Source organism: Thalassophryne amazonica, chromosome 17 (assembly GCF_902500255.1).
Source record: "Thalassophryne amazonica chromosome 17, fThaAma1.1, whole genome shotgun sequence".
Taxonomy (NCBI): Eukaryota; Metazoa; Chordata; class Actinopteri; order Batrachoidiformes; family Batrachoididae; genus Thalassophryne; species Thalassophryne amazonica.
In genome coordinates this window covers 22751887-22774146 of record NC_047119.1, presented here as the reverse complement: position 1 = coordinate 22774146, position 22260 = coordinate 22751887, and the positions used below count along the sequence as shown (strand labels likewise).

General features: G+C 41.4%; 1 protein-coding gene across 1 annotated transcript; it reads left to right on the top strand.

The window, feature by feature from the left end:
* The first annotated feature begins 1654 nt into the window (after window positions 1-1654).
* Window positions 1655-17421, top strand: LOC117529440 (nucleus accumbens-associated protein 2). The gene is given in 7 exon segments (XM_034192227.1): window positions 1655-1748; window positions 1750-1831; window positions 2741-3493; window positions 5088-5264; window positions 15982-16087; window positions 16328-16425; window positions 16524-17421. Coding segments are annotated over 7 exon segments (1770 nt in total). The 5' UTR covers window positions 1655-1718; the 3' UTR covers window positions 17048-17421.
* Window positions 17422-22260: the final 4839 nt, after the last annotated feature.

The following is a 22260-nucleotide window of genomic DNA, read 5'->3' as shown; positions in this document are numbered from 1 at the left end:
GGGAGTGAAAAAAAAAAACAATGACACAAGGTTGAGGAAAGGAACATGCGCACAAATATGCCTTGTGGCTGATACAAAGAAGGAGTCAAGTTTTGTTTATGGAATTAGGTCGTTTCGAAAGAGGGGCAAATGCTGACAAAGGTATGCACATGGAAAGATTGTGCAGAATTTCTAATATGTAGCACGTGCAGAAATGGTTCTTTTAATTGCTAAAAAATAATAATAAATGTCTGCAAATGGAAGGGTTCATATTGTGCATACTTTCAGCAAGGTAATATACGTAGGTCACCAGATGTGTGCAAAAAACAGATGTTAAACTTTGTGTCCGAAAAGATGACAAGTTAACTTTATTTTTAGGTGTCTAAGAAATGATCCATCACTTTAAATGGAAAGGAGCTGATGCTTTGACATGCCCCGCCTACCTTCAGAGATTGGAGGATGGGAGGAGCCGCCCTTTCCTCACAGTTCAGAGATGGGAAGATGTGTCATATAATGTGAAAGCAAGCTCACTGGTTGTGTCTCGTAGTAAGACTAAACTATAACGGGTTGATTGAGCCTTAAACCTGGATGCACAGTTGTAGAATTATGGGATGTCTGGGATGGACATGAAACTCCAAACCTAATTATGTGCAAAAGGTAGATTTGAAAACTGTTTTTCTATTGTACACTTTAAAGTGTGCCTTCCATTTCACCACATGTAGTTTTTTTTCCCGTCCCCTTTTAATTTTCCTATGTACCCTGTAAAATGCACGTAGTGAAAGATAAATGATTCCCTCCGCTTTGTCGACATTGTAACTCAGAAATAATAGATGCAGTCATCTTGTAAGTCTCCACCTTAAAAGGGCATATAATGAAATAGACTGGTTACAATGTGGTTAATTTTGATGCATGATATCAGTAAAAAAAAAAAAAAATGACTACAGCCTGAACATATCTGGGCTTGTTGCAAGGAATATTCCTATCATCACATGCATGATGGAAAGTAGGTGCAGGTCCTTCTTTATTGATATATGGTATGTGTGGTTTTGAAGTTGGAGTTATGTTTTAGATTTGCTTCAGGTTGGTTCCCCCCCCCCCCCCCTTTTTTTTTTTTTTTTAATAAGTAATGGAGAGCAGCGTTATGTAGTAATTGGAACACAAAGGACCATATTTACTGATTATCTATTTAAGTTGAAATCCTAACTCGATTTTAAGGGCTAAATATATATTAAAAAATACATAGAAGACAGTCCTTAATTTAAAAAAGTATATGACAGATCTGTTAACCCTTGTTCCATGGTTTGTTTCTTATTTTTTAAATTTATGACAACATAAAAGTCTGGCATAACTGTACTAAAGTTAAGGAATAATCTCATTCTTCTTGGATTTGTTATCTGAAACAATATAGCTTGAAGTTATTTCACATTTGCATGTTTTTTAACTGACTCCTTTCACTCTCCTGCATCTGTTCTGTTGCACCGATATGTCTTCTTTTGCACTTCTCATTCTTTTCTCTCATCTCAACCCTATTTTAATTCTTACTTTTTGCGTCTTTTAAATTTTTCCCAATTTTCCTTCCCTCCCTCTGGCATCTCTTTTCATCTTTCTTACTTTATCTGTATCACTTCATCTTTCGTCTTCACCCTGTTCCCCGTATATTTTCTTCTTTTCCAGATGCCTCTGTCATTGGGGGTGACTGCAGTAAACATCTAAAGCTCACATTCCCACCGCGGTCCAAAATGTCCCAGCTGCTGCACGTGGAGATCCCGAAACTTTGGAGCCACAGTTCTCGGTTCCCTCAACGAGCAGCGCCTGCTGGGACACTACTGCGATGTATCGATCCTTGTCAAAGGTTGGTTCATAAGAGATCCAAAAAAAATTAGCATTTAATTCAATAAGGTTGTTTTTGTGCACCAGGTACTGAAGTATCATTCAAATACTGAAACAAAGCCACTAAACTTGGTATTTAAAAAAATACTCTCTGGAATTACTCTTGAAAAGCCCTGTGACCCATTTAATTTGAATTTCAAGATGACAGCCATTTTAAAAATGGCCACTATTGTGGTATATTGAATTCCACAGAGTCTCACCATGTGGACCAAGATCTTGAGGTGCAAAAGTAGTTTTATTTATTTATTTTTTAATAAATAAGTCCTGTACAGGTCCTGAGGCCCTTCAGGCTGGTGCTTATCCCCAGACATCACGGCATGAAGCAGGTGTGAGTTTGCGACTCCCCTTGAATGGGACACCAGTCCATTATAGTTTACCTCTGCAGCCAAGGCTGGTAACCATTTGCAACTTATGCAGATATAGTGTTTTATCCAATAACACAGACGGGTTATGTGGCTGGGAATTGAATCCAAGTCTACATATTGGTTGGCATGCTGAAGTAATGCTGCTTGAGTTCTGGAATGACTTCGAGTTCTGAATTTGGATTCTACATGGTCAAAAAGGGATTATTTGATTCTAGGCTTGTTAGTATTGGGGAGTCTACGCATATTTATCACAGAAATAACAATTTCTATTCCAAGCATGCAAGACAAATTTTCAAAATGGTTACATTTTGAAAATTTGAGTGGTCAGGGTGCATTTTCAAAAGAATAATGTCTCAGGAATATTTTTTTTTCACCGGATTTGGTGCTTGAATCATCATATGAAAGATTCCCTTGAAATATTTTTGTCTGATACACTGTTTGAAGCTGATACTAACACTTCAATTATTCACGCCGTCCTGTGTCTTATGTTATTTCTAATCAACCAGGTCAAGCTTTCAAAGCCCACCGGGCGGTCTTGGCTGCTAGCAGCCTTTACTTTCGTGACCTCTTCAGCAGCTCCACAAAGACCCAATTCGAGTTGCCCTCCTCAGTCACGCCTGCTTGTTTTGAGCAGATCCTCACTTTCTGCTACACAGGGAAGCTAACAATGGCAGCTAGTGAACAGCTGGTGGTCATGTACACAGCTGGCTACCTCCAGATTCAGCATATAGTGGAACGAGGCATGGACCTAATGTTTAAGGCAAACTCGCCTCACTGTGACTCACAAACAGCGGGATCCTTAGAAGAAACGGGATCCGAGCCGCAGAGTCCTTGTAATAACGGTAATGGCCTAGCGGTGGCTACCCTTTTAGGAACGCCGGGCTGGTCTCCATCATTAATCTTGCCACCACGGAAGATTAAACTGGAGGGGGCTGATCCAACACCTCTGACTGTACCTTCGACGCAAAGCAAAATGACATCGACGGAGCTGACTACTCGCCTGACGAGGGCAGGCTCACTTTTCTACACAATGGCTGGAGGGACACCCATCCCCGGTCTACCTCCTTACCATTTTCCAGGAGCCGGCGGAGCCGGAACAGGAGTGGAGCGGTCCAGCCCTGGAGCATCTAGTCTGCCCACCACTGACAGTCCCACGTCTTACCAGAATGACGATGAGGAGTTTGAGGAAGAGCCTTATGATGGTATCACAGAGGACGCCTACAGTCAGCTGTACGGACGTGCTGCAAACCCCTACGGGAGTGAGTATCATATTGATCCTTCTATTATGTAACATCCAAGCAATGCATCAGTTAGGCGAAGAAACACCATCTATAAGGGTGATGGGCTGAATACGCCAACAGCTTGCTTTGGTGTGTACTTTTAAATGGACAAACAATTTAAAACATTGTTCAGGCACATTTTTAGGCAAAAACACTCTTGAGGTTAAAATATTTCTATCTAGTAGTACAGCGTTTACTTCGAGAACTACACCGTTTCAAAGAAAAATGTTTCTCAGCTCGTACAGGAGACAAAGTGTATCAGATTTAAGAATATAGTACTACACGAGTTGCAGGGATATATCACCATAAATGTCTTTGGTGCACACTGTAGCTGCTTTGTGTTCAGACTTGTTCAATATCGTGCATAAAACTCATGCATACTGATTTAATTCCCAGTACATTATGTAATCTTTTCATAAATCATGTATCCTGAACATCTTGAAAGTGCAGGAAGTTATGCTTTCAGTGTACATGGGGGTTCGCTAAGAGTAAAGATAGCTTGACAGAGTTACAGTGGGCGATCCTTGTGAACACTTTATAACAGCTGCTTTGCCCAGTTTTTGCCCAGAGTTTGCAACACATTGCTTTATGGCTGATAACAAAGTGCAGAATTAAGCTACTGCAGTGTACTTTGGTTTGTGGCACACAAAGGACCAGAGACTTAAATGAACCTTTGGGATGATGAGAGTGAGACAGGCAGACAATAGGTTCAAATAAAGTTAAGAAATGGACTGGTGAAGATTCTTCCAGACATATTGTAACATTTACAATTACAGATTAGAATGGCAGAACATGTGTTGACTACCACCCCCCCCAAAATTGTTGTTTTGACCATTTTAGGAGGGGACCAAATCTTAAATAGTGGGATTACCTGCTCCCCCACCCCCACCCCATTACCTCCTGTAATTCGAAGCATCTTGTGTTGGAATTTGCAGGCGCTCACACATGTACATGCACGCATGTTCCACCATCCCGAGCATCCTGCAGCTCGAAGGTGTCACGTGGGTCAGTCAAATTCTCCAGTTTCAGATATTTATGAAATCCACTCGATCTGCAATCAGTCAGAACACCCCAGGGTGACATTGTGAGACATTTGAGAATATCTTTCGTGTGTGTGTGTGTGTGTGTGTGTGTGTGTATGCGTGCACTCATGCATTAATTGACACTTTTCAGTACAGAGCGTGTGCATGCCAATTAATGGACTAATTTTTCCAAGTCTGCATGTTTGATGTGCAAGTCAGTGCACAGGCTGTCCGTGCACACCATTTTAGAGGATAGTTGAAGAAAACTAACAAGTTTTAGACATGTTCTACTCCAGAGTTACTTGTGCAGCATCACAGTTTACATAGGTTACATCTACAACACTCTAAAAATGCACAAGAGTACACAAATATGCTTTGATTTATACATATTTTTCAAACTGTTTTAATAGGATACACAAAGGTCTGGATTTGTATAACTTGAAATGATACTGAGATCAGTGGATGGAGCCTTTCTTCCCCTGTGAAAAATAAAACCTCTTGGCTTCACCAATCATTTAAAACACTTTTACACTCCTGCTTACTTTCATCAGGCCAGGACAAGCCAGAGATGGCAGCAGTGCCCTTGACCTTGGAGAACCGCAACTGTGTGCTCATCCGCAGGGACCTGGTGGCACTGCCTGCAAGCCTCATCAGCCAGATAGGGTACCGCTGCCACCCAAAGCTGTACACAGAGGGAGACCCTGGGGAGAAGCTGGAACTGGTGGCTGGTAAGCACACACGCACAGACAGATGTTTGAAGACGTGCAGGCCCACGTTCATGTGCCCACACATTCCTATTCTAACACAGACATTCACACAGTAGCTATAAAAAGTGCACACTCCCTTGGTCTTTTGCTTTATTTGTAGTCTTTAATTTCTCATGGATTTTAATGAAATGTGTACTCTGTGACATTGAAATGTTCTTGTGTTCATAACCTAATGGCCCAGTCACACGGCACACAACGATTCCTGAACAAAGGGAAAAAAGTTTTAAAAAATTCACAATTTATTGAGAAAAGGTGGACGAATGAGCTTTATCACCAAATAGCCTGTGAATCGAGTGCAAAAGCGACGAAAGAGGAACGAAACGAAACCAAAGCTAACGATCTCGACACTTTAAACGGAACGCGCCCGGAGCTACAGCTGGAGCAGTGTGTGTCTGCATCTCTGCGTTCCAGGACTCTGCGCAGGGACAGAGCTGCAGCTCCACCACAAAAGCGCTCAAAAACCGGCTTTTGTACTGTGTGAAAACATTCAGCTGGTTGAACGAAGTCAAGCTAAAGGCTAACATTACAAAAACTAAGCAAACGATAAGAAACCGTCAAGAACGACAGCAAAACGAAATACGGATGAATTGAGGTTTCCGTTGCCCTTCGTTCAAATTTTTCGACAGTTTAAATATCCCGACAAAGTGACCACTGCAGGAACGAAGCTGAGCGAAGGTTAAACGATGCCAACGGAAGTCAACGAAAGTCCAGATTTCTTGTTTCATTAGGGCTTTGTTGCCCTTCTGTAAGTGCCGTGTGACTGGGCCTTAACTTGTCTAAAGCTGACCACTTTGATTTTGATCATTATGTTATTACATCCATACGCAGCGGTAGCACGTGTGGGGTCATCGGTTTTGAACCCGTATGTAAAAATTACTTGATTAATAATCAGACAAGGACGAATTTGAGTTAAAAGCCAAGGTCAGAAATTTTGGGATTTATGATGGCTATTGTGATTACTTGGTTAAAGATACACCAACGGTTACTATTAAACACTAATATTAAGTCATATATCACTGTTATATTGGTCACATGACCTTGGGTGACCTTGAAGGGTCAAACTCAAGGCCTCAGATTGGAACCATGAAAGGGTTGTGTGATGGTGATGGGTAAAGTGGTTCCATTTTGATGTCAAAGCCACAGAGAACCACATATTTTGATTTCACTGAATCACAAGGAATGAATTTTTACTTTATTACTTTTATTTTTATAAGGCTAGGGTGTCACGCTGTCCAATTGTCCATTCTTGTATGTATATTTTATGTAATGGAGGATACATGCGTCCTTTCACTCTTTTGAGGAATAGCACATTAAATATACCAGAAATGTAGGTATAGCTATATGTTTGAAATCATAAGGCAATAAATCTTGTTTAATTTATTTCTGGATGATGTCTGAAAGCATTTTTTTTTTTAAGTTTTTTTTTTTTTTCCGCAACAACAATTTCTAGCTCACAGCCCTTGTGGAGAGCTGACCAGATAAAAGTTGTGAGGCAGTGTGCTGATAAGGATAATGGAAACAAACACTGAGCGTGGAAGTTGGACACTGAGCCTTGAGTGCTTACAGATTGATCTAAATTTTCTTATGCATCTTCGTTTTTGACTGATTTGTGTGTTTGTGTACACACACACATACATACACACACACACATGTATATATATGTATATGTATGTATATGTATACGTATATATATACATATATGTATATATATGCTGCTCGTCTTTTGACAAACACTTCTAGATGTGAGCATATTGCGCCCATCCTATACTCACTCCACTGGCTTCCAGTTCGTTTTAGAATTGATTTTAAAATTTTAATGTTTGTTTTTAAAGCTATTTATGGCCTTGCACCTCCCTACTTGTCTGAAATTTTAACTTTGCGCACCTACAGTAGGACGTTAAGGGCGTCTGGTCAGCTTTACTTAGATGTTCCAAGGTCAAGATATAAACGCTGGGGTGATCATGCTTTCGCGGTAGCTGGCCCCAGACTGTGGAATGAGCTACCCCTTGAGTTACGTACTATTCCTGACCTAGCACTTTTTAAATCTAAGTTAAAGACTTATTTATTTAAACTGGCTTTTAACACTTAGTGGGGAGGTGACATGTTCTGTTATTTTTATGTTTTGTTTTTTTGTTGTTTTTTTTTATGTGTTGTTTTAAAATTTTATTTTATATGTGTTTTATTTTGTAAATTTGTGTTTTTAATGTTAAGCACTTTGGACACCAGTCGGTGCTGTAAAGCGCTTTATAAATAAATGTTGATTGATTGATTGATTGATTGATTGATATATATATATATACACTCAACAAAAATATAAACGCAACACTTTTGGTTTTGCTCCCATTTTGTATGAGATGAACTCAAAGATCTAAAACTTTTTCCACATACACAATATCACCATTTCCCTCAAATATTGTTCACAAACCAGTCTAAATCTGTGATAGTGAGCACTTCTCCTTTGCTGAGATAATCCATCCCACCTCACAGGTGTGCCATATCAAGATGCTGATTAGTCACCATGATTAGCGCACAGGTGTGCCTTAGACTGCCCACAATAAAAGGCCACTCTGAAAGGTGCAGTTTTATCACACAGCACAATGCCACAGATGTTGCAAGATTTGAGGGAGCGTGCAATTGGCATGCTGACAGCAGGAATGTCAACCAGAGCTGTTGCTCGTATATTGAATGTTCATTTCTCTACCATAAGCCGTCTCCAAAGGCATTTCAGAGAATTTGGCAGTACATCCAACCAGCCTCACAACCGCAGACCACGTGTAACCACACCAGCCCAGGACCTCCACATCCAGCATGTTCACCTCCAAGATCGTCTGAGACCAGCCACTCGGACAGCTGCTGAAACAATCGTTTTGCATAACCAAAGAATTTCTGCACAAACTGTCAGAAACAGTCCCAGGGAAGCTCATCTGCATGCTCGTCTTCCTCATCGGGGTCTCGACCTGACTCCAATTCGTCGTCGTAACCGACTTGAGTGGGCAAATGCTCACATTCGCTGGCGTTTGGCACATTGGAGAGGTGTTCTCTTCACGGATGAATCCCGGTTCACACTGTTCAGGGCAGATGGCAGACAGCGTGTGTGGCGTCGTGTGGGTGAGCGGTTTTCTGATGTCAATGTTGTGGATCGAGTGGCCCATGGTGGAGGTGGGGTTATGGTATGGGCAGGTGTCTGTTATGGACAAAGAACACAGGTGCATTTTATTGATGGCATTTTGAATGCACAGAGATACAGTGACGAGATCCTGAGGCCCATTGTTGTGCCATACATCCAAGAACATCACCTCATGTTGCAGCAGGATAATGCACGGCCCCATGTTGCAAGGATCTGTACACAATTCTTGGAAGCTGAAAATGTCCCAGTTCTTGCATGGCCGGCATACTCACCGGACATGTCACCCATTGAGCATGTTTGGGATCCTCTGGACCGGCGTATACGACAGCATGTACCAGTTCCTGCCAATATCCAGCAACTTCGCACAGCCATTGAAGAGGAGTGGACCAACATTCCACAGGCCACAACTGACAACCTGATCAACTCTATGCGAAGGAGATGTGTTGCACTGCATGAGGCAAATGGTGGTCACACCAGATACTGACTGGTATCCCCCCCCAATAAAACAAAACTGCACCTTTCAGAGTGGCCTTTTATTGTGGACAGTCTAACGCACACCTGTGCACTAATCATGGTGTCTAATCAGCATCTTGGTGGGATGGATTATCTCAGCAAAGGAGAAGTGCTCACTATCACAGATTTAGACTGGTTTGTGAACAATATTTGAGGGAAATGGTGATATTGTGTATGTGGAAAAAGTTTTAGATCTTTGAGTTCATCTCATACAAAATGGGAGCAAAAACCAAAACTGTTGCATTTATATTTTGTTGAGTGTATATATGTATGTATATGTATATATATGTATGTATATGTATATATATATAAAACATCATGAGGTTTATGTCACAGAAATCCTACTTTACAATCACACTGCAGTCATTGTTAAATTATTTCCTTTTGCATTTATAATAAACATTTGTATTTATTTAGTGTTTATTGTTCTGGTTGAAATAAGATATAAATAATCTACCAGACTTCAAAAAATATACAAGTTTCCATGTTATTTTATTTGTCTAAAAATAAATGTCTGAGGTTCCTTATGTTAAACAAGAAATTATCTAATCTGAAGTAACAGGTGGTTTTAATACAGATGAAAGGTTTCTAAAGAACCATTTATTGATTTATTTACCTATTTTAATTACAAGTGTTCTAAACTTTTTTTTTAACAGTAATCAGACATTTTGAGTTAACAACAACAAAAAAACATTTCCAATGATTTTTCTTCAGAAAACTGCTCTATAAATGAGCAGTCCTGTCACACGTTAATGTTTTGTACAGATCAGTGGTTTCTGCCACGAGTCTTCCGTGTTTTGGCCCGACGCGTCGTTCCTATTGGGCAACAGCTTAGTGTCGAAAGTTGGCGCACCTCATCTCGACAGAACACCGGCTCTGTGTGGAATGCAGGAGATCACTTGATCGAGCGTCTATACGTTCAAATAATAATAATAAAAAAATACAGTCATCACTCTTCACTCTTAGTCAGTCTCTTACAGCGGTGCAGCGTAAATACACGAGCTTTACAGGAGCGCACGTCTCCTCCGGTGCGCACTTTTTTGGGGGGGTGATGATAAACTCATCGCCCCCCTTAATATTTTTTTTTTTTGCTGGCACCGGCTCTGACAAAACAGAAGCAAAAGCAGCACACAAGCGGGAAAAAATTTTTTGTCTCCAAAGTGTGTGTGTGTTTGTGTGAGAGAGAGGGAGAGAGAGAATGTGTGCTTATCTCTGCTTCTAATGCAACATCATTCTCTATGTATGGAACTCGCTGGGTGAAGTTGTCTGTACGGAGTTGGATTCAAATATATTTTTTTAAAATTTCTTTTTCTTTTCTGTATGATTCACACAGCTATGTAACAAACAGGCAACTATGAAATGAGCTGCTTTTGAAATGCTTTTCTGTTTTTATTCAGTCAGTATGCACCATAATATAACACACAGCAGCAAATTAAGGAGCTGAAGTCCGTAGCTGTTGCATTTAAAGATTAACAAAAGTAAAGCACAGTTAATTAGGATAAAAGAAACGATTCCAACCTTGTATCAGTAGAAGAGCGGAGAGAAGCCCAGTCCATTCATAGGGGCGGGAGCAGCCGCCTGCTCTTCTTGCAATCTGATTGGCCACCCGGTATGCTTCTCCAGTTGTCATTGGCTGTTGGTCATGTCAATCATTGTGCTCGATGTAATTCTCCGTTGTGTGATCAAACAGAAACAAAACTGAAACCTAGAATAAGACTGCGCCGTGTATGAAACACTACAGAACTTTTATTTTGACACAAATTCAGGAAGTGGTTCTGCAGCTGCGCCGATTAAATGCTGTAGCTTCACCGATCACGGACTTTCCTCGTGTTGACAGCAGCGCGCGGTTCGAGAACACTGTATATTTCCATAATTTCTATAAATATGGGACGGCCGGCCCACGCACATCTAAACGTGCAGCGGCCCACCGCGCAAATGCCCAAAATCACATATTATCAGTCCGAGCCTGTATGTATGTATGTATGTATGTATGTGTATATATACGAGGTCTATTAGAAAAGTATCCGACCTTATTATTTTTTCAAAAACCATATGGATTTGAATCACGTGTGATTACATCAGACATGCTTGAACCCTCGTGGGCATGCGAGAGTTTTTTTCACGCCTGTCGGTTACGTCATTCGCCTGTGGGCAGTCTTTGAGTGAGGAGTCGTCCACACGCTCGTCGATTTTTTTTTTCATTGTTTAGGAATGGCTCAGAGACTGTTGCTTTGTTTGATAAAAATTTTTTCAAAACTGTAAGGCACAACTGAGTGGACACCATTCAATAAATTCAGCTGGTTTTCTGTAAAAATTTTAACGGCTGATGAGAGATTTTGGTCTGGTAGTGTCGCTTTAAGGACGGTCCACGGCGCCTGACGGCGATCTGCGCTTCAAGGCGGCAGCGTCTCGCCATTTCAAGTTGAAAACTTCCACATTTCAGGCTCTGTTGACGCAGTAAGTCGTCAGAGAACAGAGAACTTTCAGAAGAAGTCGGCATGAGAGTTTATTCGGACATTCCATTGTTAACGGTCATTTTGTAATGAAAGAACGTGCGGGCAGAGTCGCATGTCGGGCTGGACCCGACCGCGGGGGGTCGCGGCAGGAAAAACACCTCCGTTGGAAATCTTAACGGGCAAGTTGGAACATGCCCAAGCTGTTAAACAATTTCTCAGTTACTCACTTGTTGAAAGCCATCAAAAGCCGCCTGAATTTTACAAATGGTCTTCAACACGGAGGTGTTTTTCTGGTCGCGGCGCACACAGATTTGCGTCGTCGTCACGGAAACGACTCGGCGAATTTGCGCGCCACGTTCTTTCATTACAAAATGACCTTTAACAGTGGAATGTCCACATAAACTCCTCATGCCGGCCTCTTCTGAATCTTCTCTGTTCTCTCACGACGTCCTGGGTCAACAGAACCTTAAATTAGGATGATTTCAGCTCGAAACAGCCAGACAACGTCGCCTGGGAGCGCTGGCGCGACGTCCCGCTCCGTGGGAAGTCCTTACACCGACAGAAACACCCCATAATCTCTCATCAGCCGTTAAACTTTCACAGAAAACCAGCTTAATTTCTCGAATAGTGTCCACTCGGATATTCCTCACAGGTCCAGAAAAAATTTTGATAAAGCAACACGCGCCGTCTCGAGCAGCGGGTGAAACAAAGGAATTCAGCCGAGAGGGCGGGACCACATCTCACTCAAGGCCTGCCCACAGGGAAATGACGTCACCGACACGCGTGAAAAAACTCACGCATGCGCACGAGGGTTCAAGCATGATTGGTGTAGATCGCATGTCATTCAAATCCATATAGTTAAAAAAAAAAAATAAAAGGGTCGGTTTATTATCTAAGAGACCTCGTATATATATATGCACACACACACAGTTTCATGAGGTTAGTGCTTATTACTTGTATCAGGTTGAACTCCCCATTTGCCTTTAGAACATCTTTAACTGCCCTAATTCTTTGTGATCTACCTTCAAGATGGTAGGTAGGTTGAGGTCGTCCCATCGCCTGTTCGCCTGTAAACGATAGGGGCAGTAGATTTTAGAGTACCCATTTCCTCTCTCTTCACTGCCTTCACCTTGCCCAACTCTAAGAAGAGTCATGTGGACAGTGTTTTCCAGTCATTGTTCCTAGTGACCTTCTGCACCAGAGTCCATTGCGCCAACCCCTCGGCATAGCGCTCCTCCTTGTCAAGAAGGTCCTGGAATCATTACTCAGAGTTTGGTCCATATTGATGTTATAGTATGGCGGTATGGCATCATACAATTGAGACGTCATAACATCACGACCACCAGCCTGAATTGTTGATATAACAGGATGGTTCCATGCTTTCTACATTGTTTATGTCAAATTCTGTCTCCATTATCTGAAAGCTGCAGCAGAAGCTGAGACTCATGCTCGAGAACTTCTGAGCTTTTGGCCATCGTAGCCCCGGTTTCTTGTTACTTTTGGTGAATGTAGTCACACCCAGTGTAGTCTTCTGCTGCTGTCAACGATCTGCTACATAGATGCTCTTCAGCATGCCTCAGTTTGTAACGAGTGGTTATTGGAGTTACTGTTGCCTTTCTATCAGTTTGAACCCATCTGGCCACTCTTCATTCATCATTCAGCAACTTAGAAATGTCCACGTATTCATCCCCTAACTTGTCAAAAGAAATGTAGTTATTGAAGTAATGATTTGTATTCGTAATAATCCCTGTATTTAGTCTGCCCATTTACTTATGGATCTGAAGATGGAGGAATTGTGCATACAAATGGCTGTAATTCTAGAAACGTTAATGTGATATCTTTTATTAAACCCCTTGAAGTAAGATAAAGAGCTGCAGCAACCATTCCCAAACGAACACTGGGGACCACTTTGAATCTGAAAACTGCCTGGAGCCGAACCAAACCTTTCACCACAAAGATTAATGTGGTGTGGGTGGTGTGTGTGTGTGTGTGTGTGTGTGTGTTGTGTGTGTGTGTGTTTGTTTGTGTGTGTGTGTGTGTGTGTGGGTGTAAATGAAGAATGACGTAATTTAAATCCTGTGGCTTTGTTTTATTATTAAATTTAAAAAATAATCAAATAGTGCAGGTCATTTTAAACTTATTACAAAATGAAATTCAAAGCCTTTTTAAAAAATGTATTAATGTCATCTCATAGCCCACCTGCATTACCTTCACAGCCACCAGGGATGTCTTGGCCTGCAGTATTTTCACCATACTTTGGGAATCACTGGTCTCCACTACAAGGCAGTGGCGGAGGGATAGACGGTGCAGCACGTGTCATTGCACTGGGGCCCGGGACATACAGGGGTGTACTGTGCACAGTGTGCATAAAAATGCACATTTTGCACATTACGCAGCTGAGTCATTACCTTATAGCCTTGAAGCAAACCTCTCTCTGTCATAGTTTCCCAATTGGGGAAATAGCTAAGTCTGTGTTTTCATGCACCTCAACACTTGCACAGATTTGATCCCCGCACTGCTGCGCAATTCCTTGTGCCAATGTGTCCTGCTTTGTCCCGCTTGATACCCTGCTTTGTCACGCTGGACGCCACGCTATATAGAAAAAATCATTTCGTAGCCGACGCCGCATTTGCTCTCTGAACTTTGCTGATGAAACCATCTCTCGTCGCTCCCATAATCATAGAGAAATTATCTACAGCTGCAGGTTGTCTCGTGCGCATCGTGCGGTGATGAACACATTTGGAATCTTGTCTCAAAGGTAATTATTTAATGGATTGGTAAAACAGCTGCCTTTTCATTCCTTCGTATGAGTTAAATAATGTATCTGTAAAGTTCTGTTTATTATAGATTTAACATCTCGTCATAATCTCAATTTTAAATTCAGATGCACTGCACGCACTGACACTCAGTTACACACAGTGTTTCAGAATATTTTGCGTAATGTTCATGACTAGTTCACAAAATGAATGCACGCCACAAGATTTAAACATTTCAGCACTGGCACGCAGCTGTGCACAGTTTAAAACCGTTTATGACGAGTTTACTCATCGGCATGCCAGATTGCGTGCCAGTGTGGGGATCAAATTTGTGCATGTGTCAAAGTGCCTGCTGTTTGGTCAGATCTTTAAATAAAGTGTAAAAAAAACAACAAAAAAAGAATATCTCTCTTCCACGTGCTGGATTAGATGATTTCTGTAACTGACACGGAACACAGTCTGCTGCAGGAACGCATCCACTGAGTAGCTCGATGACCGCCCTCCCCGACCCCCCCGATGGTGGACCGGATGCCTACATGGACTCTCATCAGTTGTTGTTGTGTTCTGTATTGTAAACCTTTTGGTAGAATGGCCAAAGCAGTCGCTCACCCCTCTGAGTCTGGTCTGCTTGAGGTTTCTTCCTCAAAATCATCAAAGGGAGTTTTTCCTTAGCACCGTAGCCTGTGTGCTTCCTCTGGGGGTTGGTAAGGTTAGACCTTACTCATGTGAAGGGCCTTGAGGCAGCTTTGTGTGATTTGGCGCTATATATACTAAAATAAAATAAACTAAGCTTCTGTCTTGTCAATCTATAGGCTTCATTTTATTCTCCTCTCTTCCTGCCTTAAGGTTTATCATGTAGGGGTGCACTCTTGACTTTGCAAGAAAAATGATTTTGTAGTCATTTCAGCCACCGCCATGAATTAGACAGCTCCTCCCCTGCTGTCTGATGCGATGATGAGGTATGCTGGCTGCAGACTCATACAACTCAAAGCTGGGGTATTAAATCTAGATTCTTGACCTCTTAAAAAATTCTAATACAATAACCCAAGTCATTTACTTGATTGTGAAATCCAACACACTGTTGGTAAAAATCTATATAGACTTCATAGTGTGGGTGTGCATGTGCGTGCACACGTACGCCTAAGAACTAGTAACATGCACATAGGGCTTGTCAATATATCTTGCACGGGAGCCCATGCTGAGGGTGCTGCGCCACTGCTACAAGGAATATCTTGATTGTTTAATATCAACTCCATTTTGGACTTGTACACAAAAGCAATATTACAAAAATTGTACTTATGGACCTGATGACATATGAGACCAGCCTGGCAGCTCTGTCCATTACTGATATACTGCAGAGTGTGATTTCATCCTAACACATTTGGAAGAAACCAGAGGGTAAAAGGGTGTGTGCTTTTTTTAAAGGTATGATTTACTGCATAATTAGAAGAATATGTTTTACTCAGAATATAAGATCATCATAAGTACATATTATAAGCATAACAGTAATAAACAAGATGAAAGCGGTTGTCATGTTGGATAGAAGATCATAAAATCAAGTAATTGAATAATGTGCTGCTGTTATGACACTTCATCTTAGCTCCAAATCCTGATTTCTGTCTCCACAATAGGAGCTTTGTTTTGTGTCATTTACAGTCTCCTTGAACAAGAATTTCAATTGTAACCACAGATGAGCTGATAATTCGGTCAAAGAGACAAGGGACAAAAACATCCATCTTTAGAGAGAAGAGAATTTCTGAGCATATTCTCTGTTGTGTGTGTCTGTGTGTTTTTTTTTTCTTCTTCTTCTTATAATACACTGCCAGGTACGCAGGTGTTCATGACGCGAGGCCAACTGATGAATTGTCATCTGTGTGCTGGTATCAAACACAAAGTGTTGCTCCGTCGTCTGCTCGCCACATTCTTTGATAGGTGAGTTTATAGACATGCAAAACCAAGCACAAGAGAGTTGTTTGTCCCACGGGAGACTGTTGTAAGGTTTGAGTTCTGTGCATGCATGCAACACTATCACTGGTGTCACAAACTGTCTTTCACACCCCATCTGTGGTCATGTTGTGCAATGCTGTGAGTATTGTGTGGTTTCTATGTTCATGTCCTGTACATGCCTGTTGTTGCTGACTCTGCCCCCTGGTGTTGATCATATTCCTGCAGAAACACTTTAGCAAATAGCTGTGGAACAGGTATCCGTTCCTCGACAAGTGACCCCAGTAGAAAACCCCTGGACAGCAGGGTCCTCAATGCTGTCAAACGTAAGTTTGTTGGCCATACTGTTCTATATATTTGGTTGGAATTTTCACAGAGCACAATTTGGGGATCTTGAGTTAATATTTTCGTGTCTCTTTTACAGTCTACTGTCAAAATTTCAACCCTAACTTCAAGGAAAGTGAAATGAATGTGATTGCTGCTGACATGTGCACAAACGCCAGACGTGTCCGAAAGCGGTGGTTGCCCAAGATCAAGTCCATGCTTCCTGACGGTATGGAGGTGTACCGCGCTGGAATGGGCGTGGGGGCTGCCGTGGGTCTCGGTCTGGCGCTCAGTTCTCCTCAACCAGGTGTAGCCCTCCCCTTTGAGCCTGACTTCAAATCCCTAGAGCAAAGGTTGTATCCAGATCGCAAGGACCCACTCAGGACTCACCCACTGCTGACAGAGAGCAGCCCGGGGTCTGGGGCAGCTGGCGCGGACGCTGAAGCCGAAGGTGACGGTGTTACTCAGGAGGAAGACGAGCAAGAGGCCGGGCTAGACAGCGTAGACGGCTCACTGGGGGCGCCATCTTTGAACACAGCAGCCGAGGCGGCTAACTGTGGCGACACGCCGCCTGAGCAAGACGTGGAAAGCTTTGGACAAGGTGTACGAGTGAACAGGCAGTGAGCGTCCACCTCTTACGTTTGTGAAATCGGCTTATCACAGCATCATCGTTTGCTTGCTCTCTTACGCTGTCACATCCTCCAACCACTCTTTTTTCTCTGTGCTTCCTCAGTGGGAACTATTCAGCACAACAAGCTGCGCTCGTAGGTCTTAATAATACAGGAATTCTTTTTTACACATGCATGTGCACATGTGTGCTTGTGTACGCACATACCAGTACTTACTGATAGTCGAAGTAGAACATTGATAGCAGGCACAGGCATGGCATTGATAGATGAATCAGAAAATTGTCACCCTTTTCTTAACCTTTTAAACCCTAGAGTCCCCAAATTTGGGGACTTGCCCTGTTTTGGAACATTTGAACACTCATAACTAACCAATGCTGACACCAACATACACTTATTATACATCAAAATGTCAAGCGAAGTCTCCTCTACAAACGTATCCACTTCAATCACATATCAACTAACCACAACTGAAACACCAAGCAAATAAAGACATAAATCGGAATTCATTTTTTGGGAAAAAACCTCATTTACTCCTCCCAAGTATTATTTACTTTCAATTTTTTTGCATCCACAACATCTCCCAGGACCTGTCTTTTAGCTGATCCAAACTTTTGCATTTTTGACCTTGTACAAGCTGAAAAATAAATCATAATGTACAGGTATGTGATTTTGGTGAAATAGGCTCTAGGGCTTAAGAGGTTAAAGCTACAGTGTGTAGGTTTTAGGGATGTTTATGAGCAGAAATGGAATATTGCATGGGCAGCACGGTGGCTTAGTGGTTAGCACTGTTGCCTCACAGCGAGAAGGTCATGGGTTCGATTGCAACTTGTGGCGTTTCTCTGTGAAGTTTGCGTTTTCTCCCCGTGTTTGCTCCGGCTTCCTCCCACATTCAAAAGACATGCACGTTAGGTGGATAGGAAGCTTTAAATTGTCCGTATGTGTGCGTGCGGGTGTGAATGTGTTTGTTTGTCTGTATGTGGCCCTGCGACAGACTGGCGTCCTGTCCTGGATGTACCCTGCCTTGCGCTCTGACTGCTGGGATAGGCTCCAGCCCCCCGCAACTCTTAATTGGACTAAGAGGTTGAAGGGGTGTGTGTGTGTGTGTGTGTTTGGAATATCGCATTCATAACCATTTGTTCATTAGTGCCCCGGTTCCCAACTTGGGAGCCGAGCCCCCCTTAAGGGGGTGCCAACGATCGATCACAGGGGGTGCCCGAGGTTTTGTCTGTTCTGAGGTTATCAGAATTAAAAGTTCACCTATTAAATAAAGTCATAATAACGCAGTTGCTCGACAATCAAAACTTATTAAACAGATAGTTTTCTTTGGATGAACCAAAGAAAAAAGAAAGGAAACCTATTGTGTTATAAAAAGAGAGAAATGAATCACTATATTGTTTTTGGGGAGTGATACAAGTGGGGGAGCTCCAAAGAAAAAACTTGGGAACCACTGCATTATTGTATAATTACATTGATGTGTCATATCTACATGGGAGCAGGCTCCCTCATGGAGGCTGCCATGTTAATACAGTAGCACCAAAATTACATACTTTACCTCACCTTTCACATTTGACAGGAAGACTGAAGAAAAACGAAGAGGAATCAGTGGCCGCTCCCCTATACACGTCTACATGTTGCTAGTACGGGCTAACAAGCGCAAGAACCCTCGTTTTTGTGCAGTGGAGGATCGTATACATAGTGCTGATCACAAGAGAAGGCAAGAGAGCATGAATCTATGTCTCCAAAGAAGCAAAAATAAAGAAAATAAAATTGTGACCGTGACAGCATAAGGCAATCTGCAACCTCACCACTAGATGGCACTAAATCATACACACTGTAGCTTTAATCTTACTCAGTATTATGAAAAGTATGGCAAGTTTCTCACAGCCTGCTGGACGAAAATGGCTGTGATAATATATAATTCCAATGCAGTACAAAAAAGCTGCTTTGCGGACACTTTGTGTGGTTCTTTGTGAGACTTTGTAAAAATAAGTCTGTTTTATTAGAAGCCTGAATGTGAGTTTACCCCATGTAACCTTGGGGGAAACAGATCAGAGAACCAACACACCCTAAATATAGCTTATTGTGCAGCGTTTGATCACTTGGAGCTATATTAAGACAAATATGCAATAAATGCTGTATAATCAAAAGTAAAGTGCAGTATGGCCATTGCAAAGAACAGTGGATATTTCTGCAAAAGGGGCATGTAAATTATTTTATTTTTTTTTTTGACCAATTGATGAAAATCTCTGACACAAGTCCAAATGAGAACTGACATCACATGGACTTGTATTTTATTTTAATGCATATTTGCCTGTTATGGATTAGATTATCAATGTGATGCCTGTCTGCTCTGATACACATCTTTATGCACACACACATGAGCGTGCATGTGCACATTTACCACCTTGTGATATTCGCATTTAACATCTGCACTGATGCATTCACGGAAATACTGTCCAATCAATGTAACAATGCTTTTGAACTGTGAAAAAAACAAACAAGCAAACAAACAGCTAAATTACAACAGTGTCTCAGAGACGGAGACGCGAGAGACATAAAGAGAAATGTCGCACTAAAATGAAAACGCTGCACTAAACCTGAGCTTGCATGCATGCATACAAGTGGACACAGCTAACTATAGAAATACAACTTGAGCCACAAATCAGTACTGGGATGAGAAAGCAGCTACTGTTGCCTCACAATAAGCCAATAATACGCAAATGGACTTTATTTGCCATCAAGTGGGATTTGACCTCAGTCTGACACGTTAGAACTGGCCGGGCTGCGATGGGACTGTGTTTGACATGGTGTTCATCTGATCTTCTTTTGTTACGGAGCGTGTGGATGGGAGAGAGTCACTACATCAAGTGCTCAAACTAAAACGTGTGACAGTGGAGAGAAGAGAGAAGCGATTGCACCGAGCCGATATGATCCTGCTTCCATCTCCTCCTTTTCTTCTTCTCCTCCTTCTTCTTTTTTCCTGGGAATGGGAGGGGTAAATTATTGAATACTGCAGATTTCTTCTTTTATTTTTTAATTATTTTTTGCATTCAGAAAGGCTAAGATTTGACTGCAAAAGAATAGCTGAACAGTTCCTCCACATCACTTTGATGAATTTTATAATTTTGGGATTGTAGACTTTTTTGGGGGCAAGGGTGGGGGGTGGATTGGCAGGGAGAATAATCTTTCTGATGATGACTGTTTCTGTATTTTGCGACAGATCAAGTGTGGTAATGTGGATGGATTTGCTCGTCATTTTCTTTTTGACAGTTTCATGTCTCCTAACACACACACAGAGACGCAGTTCCAGGCATCCTTTTTAATTATTGTTTTATGCATTGATTCAAAACGACACCCTGATGCATCAAAGCACATTTACTTATCAGAGCAGGACATTTGTTTTAATGAACGACTGGACCCCCCAAGTCACAAATTGTTTGGAAAGAATAGTTAGAAATTGGTTGATAGGTAATTAATGAGAAGGCACCTTACACTGCAAAAATTGATCACTCAAAGGAACACTGAATTAAAACCGATCATATATTCCCTTGTTTCCGCACTTTGATTATACTTCAGTAGTGTTCCATTTCAAAGGTAGGGCCAGTTATTGTCTGAATTTGATGCATTTCATTTTGTGTTGTATTTGGGTAGCTTTAAAATGGCCCTGTACAGGGAGCACAGGGTTATAATTGCACTAGGTAACAATAAATTTAAAAAAGACATTTACAGTTTGTTTGTTGTTTTTTACTAGAAATGTGATCTGCCATAAAGAGTAGGGCTTTTATTGAATGCATGAGGCAATGGATGAATGTAGCTTTGAGTTAGAGGTCCAGTTCATGAATATGGTCCATGAATTTCTCAATCTTTATATATATATATATATATATAATTTTTTTTCATAAATTGTATGTTATCAAAATGTTCCATAAAATAACATAAATTTGACTGAGAGGATGGATGCTGTTTAAACCTGGAGGTTTACTGCCTTTTAAACGGTTGTGAATAGGTCTTCCAGTGTGGTGAACACAAGGAAGTCCTCTATAATAAAGTGCAGCCCATTTTTTTGTGTTCTATTCATATACATCCCCAAAACAACTCGATTTTAAAAGTACTTTTGCAGTTGCATCAGATTTATGTCTCTGACATACACATGAGTGTTCAAAAACAATGTACTGCGCTATATATGATTATAGCTCATAATTTTTTCTCTTTTTTTTTTTTTGACTGGTTAATTTCTAAAGTTGCAATTTGTTTGAGCAGAAATCTGACCTGACTAAACATTTTTGAATAAAATAGTAAACTTAGACAAACTGCATTTCAATCTGCAATTTGCTTGGGGGGGAATTAAGCAATGTGTCAGTCTGGTAAACTCATAAGTACATATATATAAATATGGACTCACTCAATTCTGAGGAATAAATTATGGAACCACCCTGTAAATTTTCATCCCCAGAACTAACACCTGCATCAAATCAGATCTGCTCATTAGTCTGCATCTAAAAAGGAGTGATCACACCTTGGAGAGCTGTTGCACCAAGTGGACTGACATGAATCATGGCTCCAACACGAGAGATGTCAATTGAAACAAAGGAGAGGATTATCGAACTCTTAAAAGAGGGTAAATCATCATGCAATGTTGCAAAAGATGTTGGTTGTTCACAGTCAGCTGTGTCTACATTCTGGACCAAATACAAACAACATGGGAAGGTTGTTAAAGACAAACATACTGGTAGACCAAGGAAGACATCAAAGCGTCAAGACAGAAAACTTAAAGCAGTATGTCTCAAAAATCGAAAATGCACAACAAAACAAATGAGGAACGAATGGGAGGAAACTGGAGTCAACGTCTGTGACCGAACTGTAAGAAACTGCCTAAAGGAAATGGGATTTACATACAGAAAAGCTAAACGAAAGCCATCATTAACACCTAAACAGAAAAAAACAAGGTTACAATGGGCTAAGGAAAAGCAATCGTGGACTGTGGATGACTGGATGAAAGTCATATTCAGTGATGAATCTCGAATCTGCATTGGGCAAGGTGATGATGCTGGAACTTTTGTTTGGTACCGTTCCAATGAGATTTATAAAGATGACTGCCTGAAGAGAACATGTAAATTTCCACAGTCATTGATGATATGGGGCTGCATGTCAGGTAAAGGCACTGGGGAGATGGCTGTCATTACATCATCAGGTTTACGTTGATATTTT